Here is a 22,854-nt window from a genome sequence, read left to right on the forward strand (position 1 = left end):
ATATTTAGGCTCTAGTCAGTAAATTGTGAAGTATTATGACAGGAATATATCAAATAGAGACAAATTAAATAAATTAATATTGCTGTGGATAATGCATTTTACTTATCAATAGATAATAAACTAGTAATAACCTAAGGAAGGAGACCGTTGCCAAGGAATGTAAGCGGTTCACCTTAAATCACTGCTCAGTGACATTCATCCACTCTTTCGGTGTTCATCTTCCTCTTCATAGCTAAAGTGAAAGGGGTTTTCTTTAATAGGGGCGTCTGGGGATGAACTGGAGGTGGTAGGGCGCTCTGTGAACTTGCATCTAGGATTATCGATCATTTAGGTACCTCTAATATAAAAGACAAATGTCAGCCCTCAGTATATTGTTACACTTGAGTGTCTCACATAGCCAGACTGCTCTCCATGTCCACGCTAGTTAGTGCGCACACCACAGAAGATATAATAACCCGAGTGTAACGTTAATGCACTGCTGTCTTACAAGACACAGCGAGAGCAACGCGGCATGCGACACAATAATCGTTTCATCTCGATTATCTTGTTTTCATGATCGTGCAAAGACAAAATAGGCCAGCCTCAGTATTCATAGGCACGTTACTTTCTTTTGACAATGGGATTGGGTTTCTTCATTGATCGCTTATCCCCCATCATTAGGGCACAAACATTGTGTTTTATTATGAAAACACAAGTATAAGATGAGCCCACTTTTTCAGATGTAATTTGCAAGCAAAAAATACCGTCTTATATTTGGGGAAAACACGGTAATAATAATTATAATGTAAATCCTAATTCAACATGGTCTGCAGGATCAGTTTACCAATCTGCTTGGCGACGGCATAGGCCTCGTCCGAGGAGCTGGCCACCATGCCCACGGGCACAGAGATGCCGGCGTCTTTCAGCAGGTTGATGCTCATGTACTCGTGCAGGGAGAGGTTCCTCTGCTGCTGCTGGAGGTGGGAGGGCTGCTGGCACCCATGAGCCCCAAACAGACCGGGCGAGCCACCTAGAACCTGGATGGGAGGAGAGAGAGAATTTTCAAATGAATTTTTCAAATTCAAAAGCGAGCCATAAAATTTTACACACACCTCCAATCAAGTGACCCCCACTCCTACCACTACAAAGCCCTTCAGAGCCAAGAGATGAACCCAGATAAGAGTCCCCTCTGCAAGCTAGTCAGAAATCTCTGCCCACAAATGCCTCAGGACAGATACCAAAAAATCTGGCCCAACCAAATAACCTCAAAACAAAAAGAAAACTATATAGAATTTTGGAACAAATCAACCAAATCTCAAAGTAAATTAGAATTCTATTTGACCCTAAACAGAGAGTACATGGTGGCAGAATACCTGACTACTGTAGTGTGAGTGAGATAAAATTAAGAAAAACATTGACACGGTACAGACTGTGTGGACACAGTCTAGCCATAGAAACAGGCCGTTACAGGCAAAACTGGCTGCCCAGAGAGGCCAGGCTGTGTTCACTTTGCCATCAGGGGGACATTGAGACAGAACTTCACTTCCTGCTATACTGTGAGAAATACAAGGACCTAAGAGAAGTCTTCTTTGATAAAATAAACAAAATTGATGCACAGTTTATCCATCTCCCTGATCACCAAAAGCTACTATACATGTGTGGGGAGAAAAGTCAGTGTACAGCATTAGCTGCAAAATATGTAGACGGTTGTCACAAAATAAGAGAACAAGCCCTGTAAAATGCATCTGAATGGCCACACTTGAAAAATGACTACCCGATCTAGTGACTATTTTGTAAATTAATATGTTTCCTGTTGATTGTCCTTACTGTTATTACTAATGTTATGATATTTTATTGCTTAATATATATGTTATTGTTACAAAGGGTCAGATTAAACCGAATATATATATTTATTGCCTGAGATCCCATGTATAATATCTGCATATCGTTTGATATCCCCTGTATATTCCTTGTACAATATATACGGAATATCCCTTTACCTGGTAGCAGGACAGACCATAATATTCGTTCTCCTATTGGAAGCGACCCCTAGGCGCCAGCGCCATACCCCCCTCGAGCTGACTTGAAAGCTACCGCCAGGACTTGCCCAAACATGCCCGCTTTCGCCCAAGGCTACGAGACAGTGAGCAGGCTGGCACCATCGTTTACCCCCCGCACATATAAATATAGCGCGGCGAATACAGAACCCCCCTTGCAGTTCCCTTTCAGTTCGCCTTCAGTTCAGTCTGGTTCAGTTATCCAAGCAACGTCTCACCCACTACGCAACGTGGGCAGAGCAGGGCTCGCATTGCCTCAAGATAGTCTCGTGTTATCCTAATACGTCTGTTTGTCGTATCGTTCTCTATTTATTAGTAAACCTTCATTACGAGTCAAAGACCACGTGGAGTGAGTAATTGTGCGTCGACATAGAGCACTTATTGCCCGTGCTAATAGTATAGTAACGTCAAGTTTAACCGTGCATTACCGCACCGGAGGATTTACACCGGAGCAGCAGCACCACGGAGGATTTACACCCTGCCAGCGGTGCCACTCTCCGGGCAAGGATTATTATTCTTCATTCTTCACCAAGCTACTGGAAGCAGAGAACCGCCTACACCCACTGCTGTGGGATCCACGTGCCCGTGGGAACATCACTCAAGCTCGTCTCTGTCGCACCAGAGACCCCACGGCTCTCATCTGCACGGCGCGCATCCTGGGACCAGGCTGCTTCTCCCCGCTGACTCAGGGAGTAAACACCGTCTCCAGGTGCATTGCTACAGCTCCGTGGACCATTGACTTGCCTAGAGCTTTGCCTCCCTCTGCTGGCTTACAACCGGTAGTACCCCCTTTCCCAGAGCACCATAGAGATCATCCTTAATATCCATTATTGATTTACCTGCACATTCTATTTGCCTTATAAGCGCAACTAAGTCATGTAATATAATCCTTTATGTAATAAATATTGTAAACGAGTATTTTGTGTGGAAAACCGTGTTATTGTGGGAGTGTTCTAATCTAATAATACTTATGTACAGTATTGGCCAGGAGTACATAGACGGTAGTGATTTAATGATATCAGTACTTGATTAATACAGTCAGGGAATTGTACCCCTCAGTTACAGTTATTGTTTGTATGTTGAACTTGCTTTGGCAATAAGTATGTTAATATTTCATGCCAATAAAGCCTATTTGAATTTGAATTTGAGAGAGACAGAGAGACAGAGACAGAGAGATAGAGAGAGAGAGACAGAGACAGACCGGGAGAGAGAGACAGGGAGACGGAGAGAGAGAGACAGGGAGAGAGAGAGAGAAAGATAGAGATAGAGATAGATAGAGAGAGCGAGCGAGACAGGGAGATGGAGAGAGAGACAGGAAGATAGATGGAGACAGAGAGAGAGAGAGGGAGATAGACAGAGAGAGGGAGAGAAACATTGTGATATGGGAATTGGAAACTAGTGACTTATATGATATCAGTTTTGCCCTATCGCTATCGGTATTGGCCGACATTAGTGTGCTCGGTTCCAAGGCTAGAGCATAAATGGTGGTATCACAAGAAACTAGATCCATTGATATCAATCACTTCTTCACGCTAGCTTAACGTGCTAAATAAGGTTTACAGATATTTTGAAGGGAAAGAATACTGCAATATTTTATATCCACACCACAGGTTGGCAATATTTTGTCTTTTGGCTTGTTGAAATTTAAGCTAATTCCATGTTTATTTAGGCTATCGTTAGCAAGTGCAGACCTAGCTAATATAGCCAACATTAGTGAACATCTATCGGAAGTTGTTAACCAAGTTAACCCTTTCACTGCCACACAACAGAAGGTTAACCCTTTACATCACACAGCCAACGGCGATGCTCCATCATTAGCATCATTAGCTCCGCAATAGGATTGGTTAAAATTCAAACTTGATTCTGGGAAACCGTGACCGGCCTAAGAAGTGATAACATCCTCTGAGAGCTGGGACTCTGAGGATTCATTTGAGATGCAGCTCGGCACTGATTTGCACCTATTCAAATTTAAGTTAAGTGTGTGTATAAGGGTTTGGGACATTATGATAAAAACATGTGGTGGACATTCACAAACGCGGTTATGTGTAATAGATGCCTGTAGCAGGTTTTGGGTTGATACCATGATTTACACAGATTTGGTGCATTAGCAACCCGTTTTTACCACACACAAAAAGAAGTTTAAACTCCCTCCAAAAAATGGCATAAAGACCTCAAGACCTTGAATAACACTTGTGATATGTTCATACTGGGATTTGCTATCAAGAGATATATTAACATCTGCTATCAAGAGATATTAACACTTTCAGAGCCCTTGCTTAACCTTGATTTACCGGTTGAATGGCCACCATCCACTTCAATGTTAGCGTTAAAAACCCCTAATCTATGTTTTAAATTATGGCTATGTGTCTAATCAGCCCGTCGCTTATCAATGACTCGTTTTCCAGTCAACATTGTCGAAGCGGATTGTTTTTTTATCGGTTCATTTTCGTTTTATAGCATTTTGAAAAGCCCCTGTTTAAGGAAAATATAAAGATTCCATGATAAAAGACGTTTACTGGAATATTCTAGAATACACAAAAACGTTGTAATTTTTCGGCCTATTTATGAATCGTTTTCAAATAAACGCTAGATTATCGATAGTATATGTGTACGTATGCACGCTAGAGACGCGAGCTGAAAAATCGATTCTCTGATTTCCTCATCAGCGATCACCACGCACACACACACACACACACAGGGCAAACGCTGAGATCTCAGCGAATACAACTCTGATTATCCCAAGACTGGTAAAATAGATTCCTTACCTCAGATCAGATGTTCTCCAAAAAGATCATTCCAATTCCTGATCGCCATTCCAAATATAGATCACGCTTATTGATTGAGTATTGGCTACTGTGAATATATATTCCAGGCTGATTCCCGTCCCGCGATGACTTCCATGTTGAGCAGACAGCTTGCCTGCACAAGGAACCAGCTGGCTCCGCCTCTACATATCGACTGATCCCAGGTCAGTCTAAGCAACTGACCTGCAGTTACACAGGGATAGGTGATAGGGGGCGCTTTTTTCCATTCTGAGCTGCTGGAGGAGCTGCTGTACCATGAATGAATGAATGAATGAATGAATGAATGAATGAATGAATGAATGAATGAATGAATGAATGAATGAATGAATGAATGAATGAATGAATGAATGAATGAATGAAAACTTTATTTAACAGATTGCAGAATGGGTACAATACAGTACGGCTCAATACATACAATTGTTAAGGGGATGCAGACCTGAGAAAGACGTTTGTCTCGTTTCCATCAGGGTCCCCCATTTTCAATTCATATAGACATTTATGACATACCGGTACACAACATACATGACATTTATGGCATAGGGACATATAGGTATTTAGTACTGATACATTTGTGACATAAACGGTATTCAAATATACAGTAGTTACCCCTAGATCCTGACAGAGTATATACATATGATGGGGAGGGGACTGTACATTAGGAGGGGGTGGGTGGGTGGGAGAGAAATATACATACGGCGGGGAGGGAATATATACATGCGGTGGGGAGGAGACTGTCTATTAGGAGGTGGTGGGGGTTTTGGGCATTTACGGTGGCCAGTTTCGAATTGCAGCCTCCCGTAGGTGCTCTTTAAGAGCGGTTTTGAATGTGGGCAGGGATTCACATTCCTTTACAGCTTTGGGTAGGGCATTCCACATTGTTGTGGCATAATTGCAAAACGTGTTTAGTCCCTTGTTTGAGCCGAATCTGGGTTTAACATGATTTGTTGAGCTTCCTCTGGTGTAGTGGTTGTGGTATTAACTGACCTTTGGGAAGTATTTTGACATGTACATGGGCACCCCGGTCGTATAGTGTATCTTGTAGACCAGGCCCATTGCAAGTTGCTGTACTCTGTCGTCTACTCTAAGCCATCCTAGGTTGTCAAAGTGGGCAGGGGTGAGGTGGGTTCTGGGGTTCAGGTCAAGTAGTAGTCTGACCAGTTTGTTTTGTGATGTTTGTAATTTTGTTTTAAGCGCCTTTGAGGTGCTTTGGTACCATGAGGTACCAAGTCATAGTACCCTTGAATGAGTGCTCCTGCCAGAGTCTTCAGGGCAGGGGTGCACAACCTTTTTTGAACCAAGATCTACTTTTAAATTTACCACCTAGCCGAGAGCTACCAGCCAAAATTGTATATTGTAAGCCGTCATTTGAGGCTTTATAAAAGCAGCATAATGATCACAAATCTGTCAGTGCCGAGTCCGACCTCATCTTAAATACCAAACAGCATTGCTTGTTGTAGTTAACAAGGAGAGGCGGAGTTGATTTTACAAAAAAAAAAAAAAAAAAAAAAAAAATGTATCTAATTTTATTAATCAAGATCTACTTGAAATCAGCCCGCGATCTACCTGTCGATCGCGATCGACTGGTTGGGCACCACTGCTTCAGGGTATTCTTGTTTACCAGAGAGGAGATCCGGTACAAGAATCTAGTTCGTTGGTTGACTTTTTTTATTACATTGGATGCCATTTTGTCACAGGAAAGATTTGCCTCTAGGATGGAACCCAGGTAGGTAATTTCGTCTTTCCTTGTGACAATATTGTCACCCACTGTAACTGAGAAGCCGTCGGTCTTGCTGAGTTTGTTATTTGAACCGAAGAGAATGGTCTCTGTTTTGCCCATGTGTAATGATAGTTTGTTATCAGCAAGCCATATGCAGATTTTGCCTAGTTCCGAGCTGAGGGTTTTTTCAACCTGCAACTTGTTCTTGTCAGAGACCAGCAGGGCTGAGTCGTCCGCAAACAGGAACAAGTTGCAGTCACAGGCTGACGACATGTCATACACCAACGGGAGACTCGGTTGATGAAATATGAAATCAGATCGCTAATAAACAAATAAAACGATATTTGTCATCGTGGGCACTCAGTGGGGGGCCTAATAAAACGAGATATGTCGTCCGTGGCACTGAAAGTGTTAACATCTGCTATCAAGAGATATTAACATCTGCTATCAAGATATATTAATATCTGGAGATTTCTGCAAGAACCTTTTTTCACCATTTGGATAGCGAGCACTTTTATTCTGAAAATGGCTCAGAAAACCCATTGAGAATGTATGGAGACAATCAAACCATACAACGTAACTCTAAGTTACAACTAAATAGTTACACATGTCCTAGGGTAGATGTAAATCATACAATGTCACAGAACTATACTCACTAATGCATAATTTCTTCATTAATTACATGTCCTTTTACAACACAGTAATCCGGTAGAGACCTAATTTATTGATCCAGCTTACTGCGATGTGTTACGATGTCAAGTGGCTCATGAGTCATGCAACCAGCCAGAAAGATAATGCACCCTAACTAGTAGTTACTAAGCCTCTAGTGTTGACTTTACACCCTAATTTAGGAGAGAACCTACACATAGCTGGTGCAGCTGCTGGTCTCTAGTTTATGGGTGTCAAGTTTCTTGGTGACGTGATTAAACTACTGACCATCAGTGGTTTTCAACGGTTTTCACGTCAAGGACCCCAACCAGGGGAGGAAATTAGGCCACTTTACTCGCCAAATGCGAGTATTTTTTACGTTTGGCGAGTGATTCATGAAGACCACTCGCCAGTCTGGCGAGTATACAAAAAAAAAAACATTCTGCAATCACTGGCAAACGGTGCGCGTCTTCTGAGTCCTGGGTTTGGCTGAGTTGTGAGGACAGAGTAAGCACTGCACAAGACCCGCGGACATATATAATGTTTAATAAAAGTTCCCGCAGTACTGGCCAACCCGCGGACATATATAATGTTTAATAAAAGTTCCTGCAGTACTGGCCAACCCGCGGACATATATAATGTTTAATAAAAGTTCCTGCAGTACTGGCCAACCCGCGGACATATATAATGTTTAATAAAAGTTCCTGCAGTACTGGCCAACCCGCGGATATATATAATGTTTAATAAAAGTTCCTGCAGTACTGGCCAACCCGTGGACATATATAATGTTTAATAAAAGTTCCTGCAGTACTGGCCAACCCGCGGAAATATAGAATGTTGAATAAAAGTCCCGTGGTACTGGCCATCAAGGAAGCACTCGCAAACAGATAACGTTAAGCACAGAAGATGGAAAACAGACAGACTGAGCAACGGGGAACTGCATCCAACCCTAGTACAACTCTCGAGTCCAAGGCAAGGAGTAAGGACACATTTAAATTACAGAGGTGTATGTTAGTCTATTGCGCACCGGACTACGACGTAAGGTTAGACATTTTATTTCATGCTCAAAAGCCCCTGGCTTGCACATCGCAGTCACGAAAGGGGCTAGCTCAACCAGTGCACAACAGCAGACCAACCCAACTGACGTTACCACAACACTTGACGGTACTTCACAGCACTGTCGTAAGGCCACCGTGCCGTCTTAAAGGCACAGTGTGCCTACCCAGATGCATACACAACATTGACGTGGCTTGACAACCGAGGTTCAAAGTTAACTTGATTGACTGATTGAAAACTTTATTAACAGATTGCAGAATGGGTACAATACAGTACGGCTCAATACACACAATTGTTATGGGGATGCAGACCAGAGAGACTTTCGTCTTGTTTACATCAGGGTCCCCCATTTTCAATTCATCATAACATATGACATACACGACATACAGATAGACAGTACTGCTACATCTATACATTTCACATCTATCTATCTATACACTTCACAACATACTTCGGTTTTTTTCTTTCACTGCCCAACCCAGTCCAACCCAGCATCTTTCACTGCCCAGTTCAGCCCAACCCAGTCCAGAATAGATCCCTCTTTCATGTTAATATGTGTTATGCTAATATTGTGAAGAGTAGAGACTGTTATTAATGTTTTATGCTAATAAATATTTTAAAGAATAGAGACACGGTGTGATTATTACTATGATTGAAAATCAATTTAGACGAAGACATACAAAGAAGTAATTATCACAATTAGCGATTTTTTTTGGCTGGTAAAAAATCAGTTTGTCTGGTAAAAAAAATCAGATACTCGCCAGTTGGCTGGTAAGCCAAAAAGTTAGTTTCCTCCCCTGACCCCAACGTTGATACACACATCAACATGATTTTAAAATTGGGATGTTTGTGTTCCAGGCATTGAATGGTCTGGCCCCTCAGTCGCTCAGTACCTAGCTGAACTTCTCCATGCTTGCACCCCAGCTAGAGCACTGAGGTCATCAAACAAATTACTTTTAGATGTCCCAAAACAAAAGGCGACAAGCTTTTGCGGTGGCTGCCCCTAAATTGTGGAACAGTCTTCCGGCACTGCAAATGAGGTCTGCCCAGACTAGAGATTTTTAAAGCACAGCTGAAGACTCACCTGTTTTCATTGGCTTTTTGAGGCTTGGTAAGCCATACATCCCATTCCCCGGTCATGTCGTGACTGTTTTAATGTATTGTAGCTTTTGATTTTGTGTATACTGTATTTTTTGTATTTCTCTGTTTTTATATTGTAAAGCACTTTTGTGCAACTTCGGTTGGTTTTAAATGTGCTATATAAATAAAGTTGACCTTGACACAAACACCAAGTTCTTATAGATCCGACCGGCACATCAGAGTACTTTAGCCTTTTTCACAGTCAGCCACGCATACTTTTGGGGGAAACACAGACACGGTTCCTATCGACCGCCATTGTATTTGTCCTGTATAAAAACTGTCCTGTATAAAAACTGTCCTGTATAAAAACTGTCCTGTATAAAAACTGTCCTGTATAAAAACTGTCGGCAGGACGCTTACATCGTTTGAATCGTTTGTTTTGTTAGTGCATCGCGTTAAGTCAAGCAATTGCTTTTCCAATTCCAACACTGGCCACCATTGAGGGTTCACAACACCACTGTGAAAAGTTAGGTCTGATCCGTTTTCAGGCCCGTTTCTCCCCAAGTCAGCTGCAGGATATTTCCTACATGGACATTGAATATCACACCTATGAATCTCCAAGTGATCTAAAACTAAGAGGTAATGACAATTACTGGGCAACGATGAAAGAACTTCTAGTCAATGAAATAAAAGTGAAATTAAACGATTACCCATCTTTCTGGGGACTCTCTGGAACCCTATCAAGGACCCCAGCTTGAGAACCAGTGAAGTCAGTGTTGCAGTGTGTTATATGCACCTAGCAGTAGAGGTAAGACGCTGCTGAAATATGACCTCCTCTGCTGGCATTTATTTTTGTAAGCTAAACAATCCACTCCCTGCCCTTCAACATGCCTGAGTAAAGTATCCTTGTAAACATGACATGTAACCAAAAGGCTCATGCAATAGTATTTGGAAGCCATGCATACCATGCTGTACAACTAGCCCATACACAAGCACAACACTTTACAGTACAGTGAAAGGGATTACGGGTAAAACTAGGGCAAGGGATTATGGTTAAAACGAGGGATGCCCCAATCGATTGGCCGTCGATCATTATCGGCAGATATTCAGTGTAAAGATTGGGGAATTCCGATAATGCTTATGCACAAAAAAACGTGAGCCAATTCTTAGCTGTGTTTGTGTCATAGTCACATGTTGCTAACTAATCTAAAACATGCCAGCGGTGTAGAATTATTATGAGTGTCTGAGACAGATGTAACAAATGCCATCTACAGTGTAAGTTAACTGACTTATAATAATGCTATACCAGCTGCTAGAACAAACCAAGAGAACTATCAGTGTCGGCAGTCGGCCAATATGGTTCATAGAGGGGCGATTGGTATTGGCAGCAAAAAAACATTAGCAGTGCATGCCTAGTTAAAACAGTGGCAAAATGCTCATGCACAAAAACAAAAGCATTGTGCAAGCAACTAAAGCTTGCAGCTTTTTTTATAAACAGGCTGAGGCAATGGAGGAAGCCAGCTGTGTCAACACTGGAAATGTAATAGAGGATATGAAACTGGTTGACAGTAGAATTCACCATCATGGATGATGTCTCACTGGTGGACAGTAGGCTTCACCATCATGGATGATGTCTCACTGGTGGACAGTAGGCTTCACCATCACTTGCTTGGTAGCCTACAGTATGTCTGCTACTTCTCATCCTCACTAATTAGAATCTGAATGGAAGCGGATTGAGATGGTATCGAGAGATATGGTATAATTTTTTTTATATATGTATATATTTTTTAAATAATAATAATAAAATAAATCGATATGTATCAATAATTTTGTCCCGATTTATCGATTCTTCCAAATGGCATATCGTCTCAGCCTTATGGTACAGATAGATGGTATGGGGAGGTGGTACAGATAGATGGTATGGATATGTGGTATGGAGAGAGATGTTAGGTATGTAGATTTATGGTATGGAAAGAGATGGTATGTATGTAGATAGATGGTATGGAGAGATGGTATGTAGAGAGAGATGGTATGTAGAGAGAGATGGTATGTAGAGAGAGATGGTATGTAGAGATGGTATGTAGAAAGAGATGGTATGTAGAGATGGTATGTAGAGAGATGGTATGTAGAGAGAGATGGTATGTAGAGATGGTATGTAGAGAGAGATGGTATGTAGAGATGGTATGTAGAAAGAGATGGTATGTAGAGATGGTATGTAGAAAGAGATGGTATGTAGAGAGATGGTATGTAGAGAGAGATGGTATGGAGAGATGTATGTAGAGAGATGGTATGTAGAGAGATGGTATGTAGAGAGATGGTATGTAGAGAGATGGTATGTAGAGAGAGATGGTATGGAGAGATGTATGTAGAGAGATGGTATGTAGAGATGGTATGTAGAGAGATGGTATGTAGAGATGGTATGTAGAGAGAGATGGTATGTAGAGAGATGGTATGTAGAGATGGTATGTAGAGAGATGGTATGTAGAGATGGTATGTAGAGAGAGATGGTATGTAGAGAGAGATGGTATGTAGAGATGGTATGTAGAGAGAGATGGTATGTAGAGAGAGATGGTATGTAGAGAGAGATGGTATGTAGAGATGGTATGTAGAGAGAGATGGTATGTAGAGAGAGATGGTATGTAGAGATGGTATGTAGAGAGAGATGGTATGTAGAGATGGTATGTAGAAAGAGATGGTATGTAGAGAGATGGTATGTAGAGAGATGGTATGTAGAGAGAGATGGTATGTAGAGATGGTATGTAGAGAGATGGTATGTAGAGAGAGATGGTATGTAGAGATGGTATGTAGAGAGATGGTATGTAGAGAGAGATGGTATGTAGAGATGGTATGTAGAGAGAGATGGTATGTAGAGATGGTATGTAGAAAGAGATGGTATGTAGAGAGATGGTATGTAGAGAGAGATGGTATGGAGAGATGTATGTAGAGAGAGATGGTATGTAGAGAGATGGTATGTAGAGATGGTATGTAGAGAGATGGTATGTAGAGATGGTATGTAGAGAGAGATGGTATGTAGAGAGATGGTATGTAGAGATGGTATGTAGAGAGAGATGGTATGTAGAGAGAGATGGTATGTAGAGAGAGATGGTATGGAGAGATGTATGTAGAGAGAGATGGTATGGAGAGATGTATGTAGAGAGAGATGGTATGTAGAGAGATGTATGTAGAGAGAGATGGTATGGAGAGATGTATGTAGAGAGATGGTATGTAGAGAGATGGTATGTAGAGAGAGATGGTATGTAGAGAGAGATGGTATGTAGAGAGATGGTATGTAGAGAGATGGTATGTAGAGAGAGATGGTATGTAGAGATGGTATGTAGAGAGAGATGGTATGTAGAGATGGTATGTAGAGAGATGGTATGTAGAGAGAGATGGTATGTAGAGAGAGATGGTATGTAGAGAGATGGTATGTAGAGAGATGGTATGTAGAGAGAGATGGTATGTAGAGATGGTATGGAGAGAGATGGTATGTAGAGAGATGGTATGTAGAGATGGTATGTAGAGAGATGTTAGGTATGTAGATTTATGGTATGGAAAGAGATGGTATGTAGAGAGAGATGGTATGTAGAGAGATGGTATGTAGAGATGGTATGTAGAGAGATGTTAGGTATGTAGATTTATGGTATGGAAAGAGATGGTATGTATGTAGATAGATGGTATGTAGAGATGGTATGTAGAGATGGTATGTAGAGAGAGATGGTATGTAGAGAGATGGTATGTAGAGAGATGGTATGTAGAGATGGTATGTAGAGATGGTATGTAGAGAGAGATGGTATGTAGAGAGAGATGGTATGTAGAGAGATGGTATGTAGAGAGATGTTAGGTATGTAGATTTATGGTATGGAAAGAGATGGTATGTATGTAGATAGATGGTATGTAGAGATGGTATGTAGAGATGTATGTAGAGAGAGATGGTATGTAGAGATGGTATGTAGAGAGATGTTAGGTATGTAGAGAGAGATGGTATGTAGAGATGTATGTAGAGAGAGATGGTATGTAGAGATGGTATGTAGAGAGATGGTATGTAGAGATGGTATGTAGAGAGAGATGGTATGTAGAGAGATGGTATGTAGAGAGAGATGGTATGTAGAGAGAGATGGTATGTAGAGAGATGGTATGTAGAGAGAGATGGTATGTAGAGAGAGATGGTATGTAGAGAGAGATGGTATGTAGAGAGAGATGGTATGTAGAGAGAGATGGTATGTAGAGATGGTATGTAGAGAGATGGTATGTAGAGAGAGATGGTATGTAGAGATGGTATGTAGAGATGGTATGTAGAGAGAGATGGTATGTAGAGATGGTATGTAGAGAGATGGTATGTAGAGATGGTATGTAGAGAGAGATGGTATGTAGAGAGAGATGGTATGTAGAGAGAGATGGTATGTAGAGAGAGATGGTATGTAGAGAGAGATGGTATGTAGAGAGATGGTATGTAGAGAGATGGTATGTAGAGAGATGGTATGTAGAGAGATGGTATGTAGAGATGGTATGTAGAGAGAGATGGTATGTAGAGAGATGGTATGTAGAGATGGTATGTAGAGAGAGATGGTATGTAGAGATGGTATGTAGAGAGATGGTATGTAGAGATGGTATGTAGAGAGAGATGGTATGTAGAGATGGTATGTAGAGAGAGATGGTATGTAGAGAGAGATGGTATGTAGAGAGAGATGGTATGTAGAGATGGTATGTAGAGAGAGATGGTATGTAGAGATGGTATGTAGAGAGAGATGGTATGTAGAGAGAGATGGTATGTAGAGAGATGGTATGTAGAGATGGTATGTAGAGAGATGGTATGTAGAGATGGTATGTAGAGAGATGGTATGTAGAGAGAGATGGTATGTAGAGAGATGGTATGTAGAGATGGTATGTAGAGATGGTATGTAGAGAGATGGTATGTAGAGATGGTATGTAGAGAGAGATGGTATGTAGAGATGGTATGTAGAGAGAGATGGTATGGAGAGAGAGATGGTATGTAGAGAGATGGTATGTAGAGATGGTATGTAGAGAGATGGTATGTAGAGAGAGATGGTATGTAGAGAGAGATGGTATGGAGAGAGAGATGGTATGTAGAGAGATGGTATGTAGAGAGAGATGGTATGTAGAGAGAGATGGTATGTAGAGAGAGATGGTATGTAGAGAGATGGTATGTAGAGATGGTATGTAGAGAGAGATGGTATGTAGAGATGGTATGTAGAGAGATGGTATGTAGAGAGATGGTATGTAGAGAGATGGTATGTAGAGAGAGATGGTATGTAGAGAGATGGTATGTAGAGAGATGGTATGTAGAGAGAGATGGTATGTAGAGAGAGATGGTATGTAGAGAGATGGTATGTAGAGAGAGATGGTATGTAGAGAGATGGTATGTAGAGATGGTATGTAGAGAGATGGTATGTAGAGAGATGGTATGTAGAGATGGTATGTAGAGAGAGATGGTATGTAGAGAGATGGTATGTAGAGAGAGATGGTATGTAGAGATGGTATGTAGAGATGGTATGTAGAGAGAGATGGTATGTAGAGATGGTATGTAGAGAGAGATGGTATGTAGAGATGGTATGGAGAGAGATGGTATGTAGAGAGATGGTATGTAGAGAGAGATGGTATGTAGAGAGAGATGGTATGTAGAGAGATGGTATGTAGAGAGATGGTATGTAGAGATGGTATGTAGAGAGATGGTATGTAGAGATGGTATGTAGAGAGAGATGGTATGTAGAGATGGTATGTAGAGAGAGATGGTATGTAGAGATGGTATGGAGAGAGAGATGGTATGTAGAGAGATGGTATGTAGAGATGGTATGTAGAGAGATGGTATGTAGAGAGAGATGGTATGTAGAGAGAGATGGTATGTAGAGAGATGGTATGTAGAGAGATGGTATGTAGAGATGGTATGTAGAGAGAGATGGTATGTAGAGATGGTATGTAGAGAGATGGTATGTAGAGAGATGGTATGTAGAGAGATGGTATGTAGAGAGAGATGGTATGTAGAGAGATGGTATGTAGAGAGAGATGGTATGTAGAGATGGTATGTAGAGAGATGGTATGTAGAGAGATGGTATGTAGAGAGATGGTATGTAGAGAGAGATGGTATGGAGAGATGTATGTAGAGAGAGATGGTATGGAGAGATGTATGTAGAGATGGTATGTAGAGAGAGATGGTATGTAGAGATGGTATGTAGAGATGGTATGTAGAGAGAGATGGTATGGAGAGATGTATGTAGAGAGAGATGGTATGTAGAGAGAGATGGTATGGAGAGATGTATGTAGAGATGGTATGTAGAGAGAGATGGTATGTAGAGATGGTATGTAGAGATGGTATGTAGAGAGAGATGGTATGTAGAGATGGTATGTAGAGAGAGATGGTATGTAGAGATGGTATGTAGAGAGATGGTATGTAGAGATGTAGAGATGGTATGTAGAGATGGTATGTAGAGAGATGGTATGTAGAGAGATGGTATGTAGAGATGTAGAGATGGTATGTAGAGAGATGGTATGTAGAGATGTAGAGATGGTATGTAGAGATGGTATGTAGAGAGATGGTATGTAGAGATGGTATGTAGAGATGTAGAGATGGTATGTAGAGATGGTATGTAGAGAGATGGTATGTAGAGAGATGGTATGTAGAGATGTAGAGAGGGTATGGAGAGATGTATGTAGAGATATACTGTATATAGAGATGGTATGTAGAGATGTATGTAGAGAAGGTATGGATATGGTACGTCGAGATGGTATTTAGCGATGGAGACGCACAGAAAGATAGAATGATAGAATGGGAGCTGATGGAGATGTACAGAGAAATGGAATGTCGAACATCTCTGTCCAAACAGGAAGTAAACTAACCAGTGCTACCTTTTCTCTTATTATTTTCTAGCGCTGTAACAAATGTCATTTTTTTTACATTCAAAGCTTCTATTGAAGTTTTCAAATGAAGCTTCGAATGTCTGTCATATTTTATGATGTAATCATAAATACATTTTTTTTAAAGAAATCCTCAAACAAGATCCTCAATTTGAATAAAGTGATTAATCTGATTAAATTAGTATTTTTTTTTTTTTTATTAACTTTCTTTAATGAATATAACTAGTCAGTTTCGTCAACATAAATAATCCAATAAGGGCACGGTTGGTACGAAAGTGATGGTGACGTCTTGATGGAGCGCCGAGTGCCAAGCGGATGCAGATATGATGTTTATGATAAATGTTTTATTACAATTTTTATGACGAGTCATATACTATAATAGTATAATACTATAATATTAGTGTAGCCTAATCTTTATCTGCAACTGTGAAGAAAACCCCCATTGGTTTAAACAGAATGAATACACATAAACATTTTTAATAATAATAAATAAAATATTAAAAGCAACCTCTGAGGGTTGTGCTAATGGTTCTCAATGTGGGGTCCTAAATGAGGGGGTTCCTGGAGTTCCCCATGCAAATGGGGAATACACAGTTTGATTTAAATATTTCACTCAGTAAATGTATGGACTGTCCCGTTTACCATGTTTATGCTTATGGAGGCATTATTTCTTGTGCTTATGTTATGTAAGCGAAATCTTTTAATTTTTTTATCCACTTTTTCTCCCCATTTTTCTATTTTTCTCCCATCCAAATTTCATATTTCCAAGTATTCCCTCCCCTGTCTTGAACGTTGCTAGACTATGCCTCCCACTGGTTGGCTGTAGTGAGGATAGAAGCCTTGCATCACGTGTCCCCCTCCGGTACACAAGGAGGCAGCCTGTCGCATCTTTTCACAGCAGCAGCTCGAACTCTCAGTGGCGAGGAGTAACGCGTGGGAGGCTCACGCTGCCCCCACTACTTCCTGCTTCCGCCGCACCGGCGTCACCCAACCGACCTGTAGGAGTCGCTGTCCACAACGTCCAATCCCCACCCCACCGGCTTTCCCACCCTCTAACACTGCCAATTGTGTTAGTATTAGGGATGCACGATAATTATCGGGTCGATATCTGCTATTATGACGTCATCCCGATAAAAATATTGATAGCTCCAATAATAAAAAATTTAAAAAAATGTCTTCGTTCACACGCACAATATATGCTTACTTATGATTTGACTTGATTCAACAACAAAGCAGTCAGGGCAATGGCAAGCCGAAAACTGTCGAAAATGTGGTTATTTGAAGTTTGGATTTTTTTTTTTTTTTTTTACAACTGAGGTAGGTAGATTTTTTAGAGACTAAAGTACCGAAAAAGGTACCGTTGGGTACCGGTATCGATTCACAGGTACCAGTACCCATCCCTACTGACAAAGCACAATACCTGTTGGTTTTTAGTTCACTCATTGTTCAGGGAAACACATTGTTAATGACATTGACGGATTGTGAATTTTGTGATCGACTCAAATTATATTTATTTGGAGAAATAAATATAGTCACTTTATTTGAAGAGTCAAAACTGTTCTCTTGGCTTTGTTTTGTTCATAGTAGTAACGCTCATGTCATGATAAATCTGGTTAGGTCAAAACTACAGGAATATACATAAAAGGAAAACAATTATAATACAATAAATATATATCGGTTATCGGTATCAGTATCGACCTTGAGGAGCAGAAAATTATCGGTATCGATATCGGGGTCAAAAAATCAATATCGTGCACCCCTAGTTAGTATGACGGCCAGCCAGGCCGGTAGCAACGCCGAGAGCTGGGCTCGATACCAGCATCTCTTGCGTTAGTGGCAAGCGCCTTGCCCACTGCGCCACTCAGCCGCCCCATAAGCAAAATTCTTTGAGGCGTAAAAGAAATGCACTACCAAAAACAAAACCCTGGAATAGTGACATTCATTGATTATTTACCATGGCAGTGATTGGAGCTTCAAAGCTGTAAAGGAATGTGAATCCCTGCCCACATTCAAAACCGCTCTTAAAGAGCACCTACGGGAGGCTGCAATTCGAAACTGGCCACCGTAAATGCCCAAAACCCCCACCACCTCCTAATAGACAGTCTCCTCCCCACCGCATGTATATATTCCCTCCCCGCCGTATGTATATTTCTCTCCCACCCACCCACCCCCTCCTAATGTACAGTCCCCTCCCCATCATATGTATATACTCTGTCAGGATCTAGGGGTAACAGTACTGTATATTTGAATACCGTTATGTCACAAATGTATCAGTACTAAATACCTATATGTCCCTATGCCATAAATGTCATGTATGTTGTGTACCGGTATGTCATAAATGTATTGAAAATGGGGGACCCTGATGGAAACGAGACAAACGTCTTTCTCAGGTCTGCATCCCCTTAACAATTGTATGTATTGAGCCGTACTGTATTGTACCCATTCTGCAATCTGTTAAATAAAGTTTTCATTCATTCATTCAGCCCTACATTAAATGTCGGCCTGAGCGAATAGGTGGGTGACTATTCTGACCATGGGTTTCTTTTAACCGCTTTTCCTCAATGATAGTTCAACAGATATGGAATGTTAGCGAGTCCATTTGTAATGTAATCAATGTGAATTTGATTTGGACACACCAAACATTTGGAGAAACACTGAATCACTGCAAAAAAGTCAACTGGAGGAGATGTCTCCAGAGTTATTGGCTTGAACTCAACCCCCACCCAAACCAAACCAAACCCCAACTACCCAACCCCGTCCAATGTACAGTTTCTACATCAAATGTATATACTCTCTTTTCTGGACTCTTTTTGTATCAGAAACAGTACTGTATTTGCAAATCTGGTATGTCATAAATGTATAGATGTAGCAGTAGCCTACTGTCTATCTGTATGTCGTGTGTGTCATATCACATGATATGATGAATTGAAATGGGGGGACCCTGATGTAAACGAAACTCTCTCTGGTCTGCATCCCCTTAACAATTGTGTGTATTGAGCCGTACTGTATTGTACCCATTCTGCAATCTGTTAAAGTTTTCAATCAATCAATGAAAAACACATTTGTCAGTGTGGTGTTATTCAAGCCAAACTGTGATACAGGTTGGGAATTTACATGCCTGAGTCTGTGATGAAAGCCTTTCTTTAATATCACAGAGGAAGATAAAGTGGGAACACTTTCCAAATGTGGGGAAGAGAGAGAGAATGGAGACACAGATCCTCTAGTCTAGTTACTGGAGCTGCTGTTGTGCCTCGCAGCTGTTGGAGGTCACTGAGGGAACGGTTTGGTTTTGACAGACAAACGCATTTAGTGCGAAAATCTCCAAATATTTCACGCATAAGCACTTCTTGACAAAGATATGCACCTGATAAGTGATAAGATATGTTTGCACGTATTGCAGGTGCATGTATCTGAACAGTGACAGCAGCACAGCATGCTAACGTCAGTTAGCTCCCTGCTAGTTAGCATAGCAGCTGGATGGAGAACAGGCTAATGTCACATTTGACCCTGTCTGTTTTCGGGAGATTTCTCGCTTTTGGAGATGGTCTAGCGCAATACTTTACACACCAACTGAAAGCACGAGTCCTTGACATTAATTGTAGACACACACTTACCTTCTTCGCGGTGTTAAGTGTGCTCCTGGCCCCTGGGTTTCTCAGGCTCGCCGACAAACGGCCACAAATCAGGGACGTCGCCATGTCTGCCTCTCTAGAGCCGAGTAGTTTCTGCGCATGCGTAGTGACCGGCTACAGGCACTGTCAAAACATTGATTGATTGAAAACTTTATGAACATATTGCAGAATGGGTACAATGGGGGGGACCCTGATGTAAACAAGACAAACGTCTTTCTCTGGTCTGCATCCCCTTAACAATTGTGTGTATTGAGCCGTACTGTACTGTACCCATTCTGCAATCTGTTAAATAAAGTTTTCATTAAATCATTCATTCATTCATTCATACAACACAATACGGCTGTTAACTCATTCAGCGCCAGTCACGATGATAGTCGGGTTAACTCGCCATCGCTTGAGCGCCAATCACGAGTATAGTCGGGTTTTAATCGTTATTTCTTTTATTAGCGATACCCATTCATTTTCATCCATCCAGCCTGATGTTATCGTTGGGAATGGGTCTGAGCTCGCAAAAGGGCAAATACCGCCGCCTACGCCTTCCAGCGGGTATTGCACTCCACTGGGAATGGTGTAGTTTCTTTTCTGGGACGATCCGAGCCGTGCGGGCGGGCGGGGTTTAGGTGCTCAGGTGAGGTAGGCAGATACACCGATGCATTGGAACAGTAACCCCGCCCGCCCGTCATTGTGAAACGGTCGGTAATGTGGTACGGACCTCCATGAGCAGTATTTGGAATGGCGATCAGATAATTGGATTATTTCTTTTGCATTACATCAGATACAAGGTAAGAACACTATATATACATTTGATCGTTGATCTGATATTTACTTCTACCCCGATCAACGCTGTCTCTGTGTGTGTATGTGTGGCTGTGTGCCGTTGATGGCAGCGCGCGGGGGGGGGGGGGGGGGGGGCACGCCGGTCTAAACCACATTGCGCACGAGGAAGGATAATAATGATGATCTAGTGTTGATTTCAGGAAGATTTGATAATCAGGCGAAAAATTACAACGTGTTTAGTGTATTCCACTAAAACGCTATTATCGCGTCTTTCTCTGGAATTACACAGAAGCACCCAAACTATACTCATATTCAAAAGGCTATAAAACGGAAATGTACCGATGAAAAAACAATCCGTTTTGTACATGTTGACTAGAAGCAACTCACTGATAATCGACGGGTGTATTAGACCCATAGCTATAATTTAAGATATATTTTAAGGACTCGCAAATCTCGCAGTCCCCCCATTGACTTACAGCGGTGGCGTTCTAGCGCCATCTCGTGGATTAAGCGATGGCGCAGAATGAGTTAAGAGGATGCAGACCAGAAAGACTTTCGTCTTGTTTACATCAGGGTCCCACATTTTCAATTCATCAAGACATTTATGACATACATGACATACAGATATACAGTACTGTTTCATCAAGACATTTATGACATACAAATATACAGTACTGTTTAAGAGAAAGAGATCATAAAAAAATATATATATACATTCGAAGCGGAATAAACTGTATATTGGAGGGGGTTGGACATTTACCGGGCCAGTTTCTAATTGCAGCCACCCGTAGGTGCTCTTTGAGAGCAGTTTTGAAGGTGGGTAGGGATTCACATTATTTTACGGCTGTGGGTAGGGCGTTCCACATTGTTGTGCGAAATGTGTTTAGTCCCTTGTTTGAGCCGACATCTCTGTCCAAACAGGAAGTAAGCTAACCGGTGCTACCCTTTCTCATATTATTTTCCTTCAAAAGGTGGTAGAAGTCACATTTTTATGTAATAATAAAAAAGAATAATACATCCAGAATGTATTGCTTTCCCCCCACAAATAATTATTAATTTATCATTTAAGAAAATGTGTGCAGATCCTAAATTAATGTTGTTGTTTATATGTTGCATGCATGTATCCCCTCTCTACTTATGAGGGCCGACGGTCCACTCTTGGTTAAAGTTGCTTACTCGTGAGTAGTACGTTCATTGATAAAGAAAAATAATGTCCACAGCCGCTCCGGTGTAAAACAAAGATATCCAAATGGTTTATTTCTCTTCCACAGCAAAGTCTTTCTTTACAGAAGTGATCCTAAAGCTATTTTCCTAAACTAAAACTTGTTTGGCTGTTTACTGCCACGAAATATTCACGTCACTACTACAAGGTAAGAAAACTGTATTTTCCCAGTCTCCAAAATCACAGCCGACTCGACACATGACAAAATTCCTCCTCACCTGAAAGCCGTAAATATCAACTTGCCGGCTCTTTCCACAGCAAAACGGTAGGCAAGGCACCCGGGTCTAGAAATGCAGGCTTCAATCTATGTTGTTTAGTCTATCTGTTCAGTACTGTTCAGTACTGTTTCAAGATGCGCAATGAGATCTTCTGAGAGAATTGTTGAATATAGAATGATTGATTATGACATCATACTGTGACATCACAAATGTTCTAGAATGTTTGATTATGACAAATAAGACGGTTCAATGAATTTATCTAAATCCAATCAATATTCCTAATGCCGTTTCAATGTAAGGTTATAAAAATAAACATATAAACATTCATATAATACAATAACCTAAATATACAGCTAAGCCCCATTGTATTCTGAAATGTAGGCTTTAACACTTTGGATGCCACGCCCGAGATTTCTTACCCCCCGCGGGTTGAATGCCCATCACGAGAATACTCGTTTTTCTTTTAAAAAATGTTTATGAGCGATCTGAAATCATATTGCATCAAGCGAGCCTACCGTTGGAGATCCAGTCACCCCAGGCGCTCAGATGTGAAAAAAGCGCCCCCTATCGTCTCCCAGATGGTAAATCACCCTTTTGGATTGGACTCAATGAAAGTGAATGGGAGAAAGGATTTCTGACTCCACATTTTACTTCTCACTGATGTAACCGGGGTCTACCAGAGTTCATTCTGGAGCCTTGGTGCCGCGGCGAATATGTGTTTTACTGTATACATGATGGATGAATCAAATGAGCGATTTTTTCGAATGGCGATCGGAAATTGGAATAAACCATTT

The 22,854-nt window shown here is 41.2% G+C and overlaps 1 protein-coding gene across 1 annotated transcript in view; it reads right to left on the bottom strand.

The window, feature by feature from the left end:
• The window catches only part of sucla2 (succinate-CoA ligase ADP-forming subunit beta), a 65,617-nt gene extending 45,693 nt beyond the window's left edge, over positions 1–19,924 (bottom strand). The window contains exons 1-2 of the mRNA XM_084315316.1: positions 19,826–19,924; positions 824–1,016 (exon numbers count right to left, since the gene is read on the bottom strand). Of these exons, the coding sequence (XP_084171442.1) occupies positions 824–1,016; positions 19,826–19,909 (277 nt within the window). The 5' untranslated portion in view covers positions 19,910–19,924. The remainder of the gene's footprint in view (positions 1–823; positions 1,017–19,825) is intronic.
• Positions 19,925–22,854: the final 2,930 nt, after the last annotated feature.

This window comes from Notolepis coatsorum (genome assembly GCF_963971535.1).
Source record: "Notolepis coatsorum genome assembly, chromosome: 5".
In the NCBI taxonomy this organism is placed as follows: Eukaryota; Metazoa; Chordata; class Actinopteri; order Aulopiformes; family Paralepididae; genus Notolepis; species Notolepis coatsorum.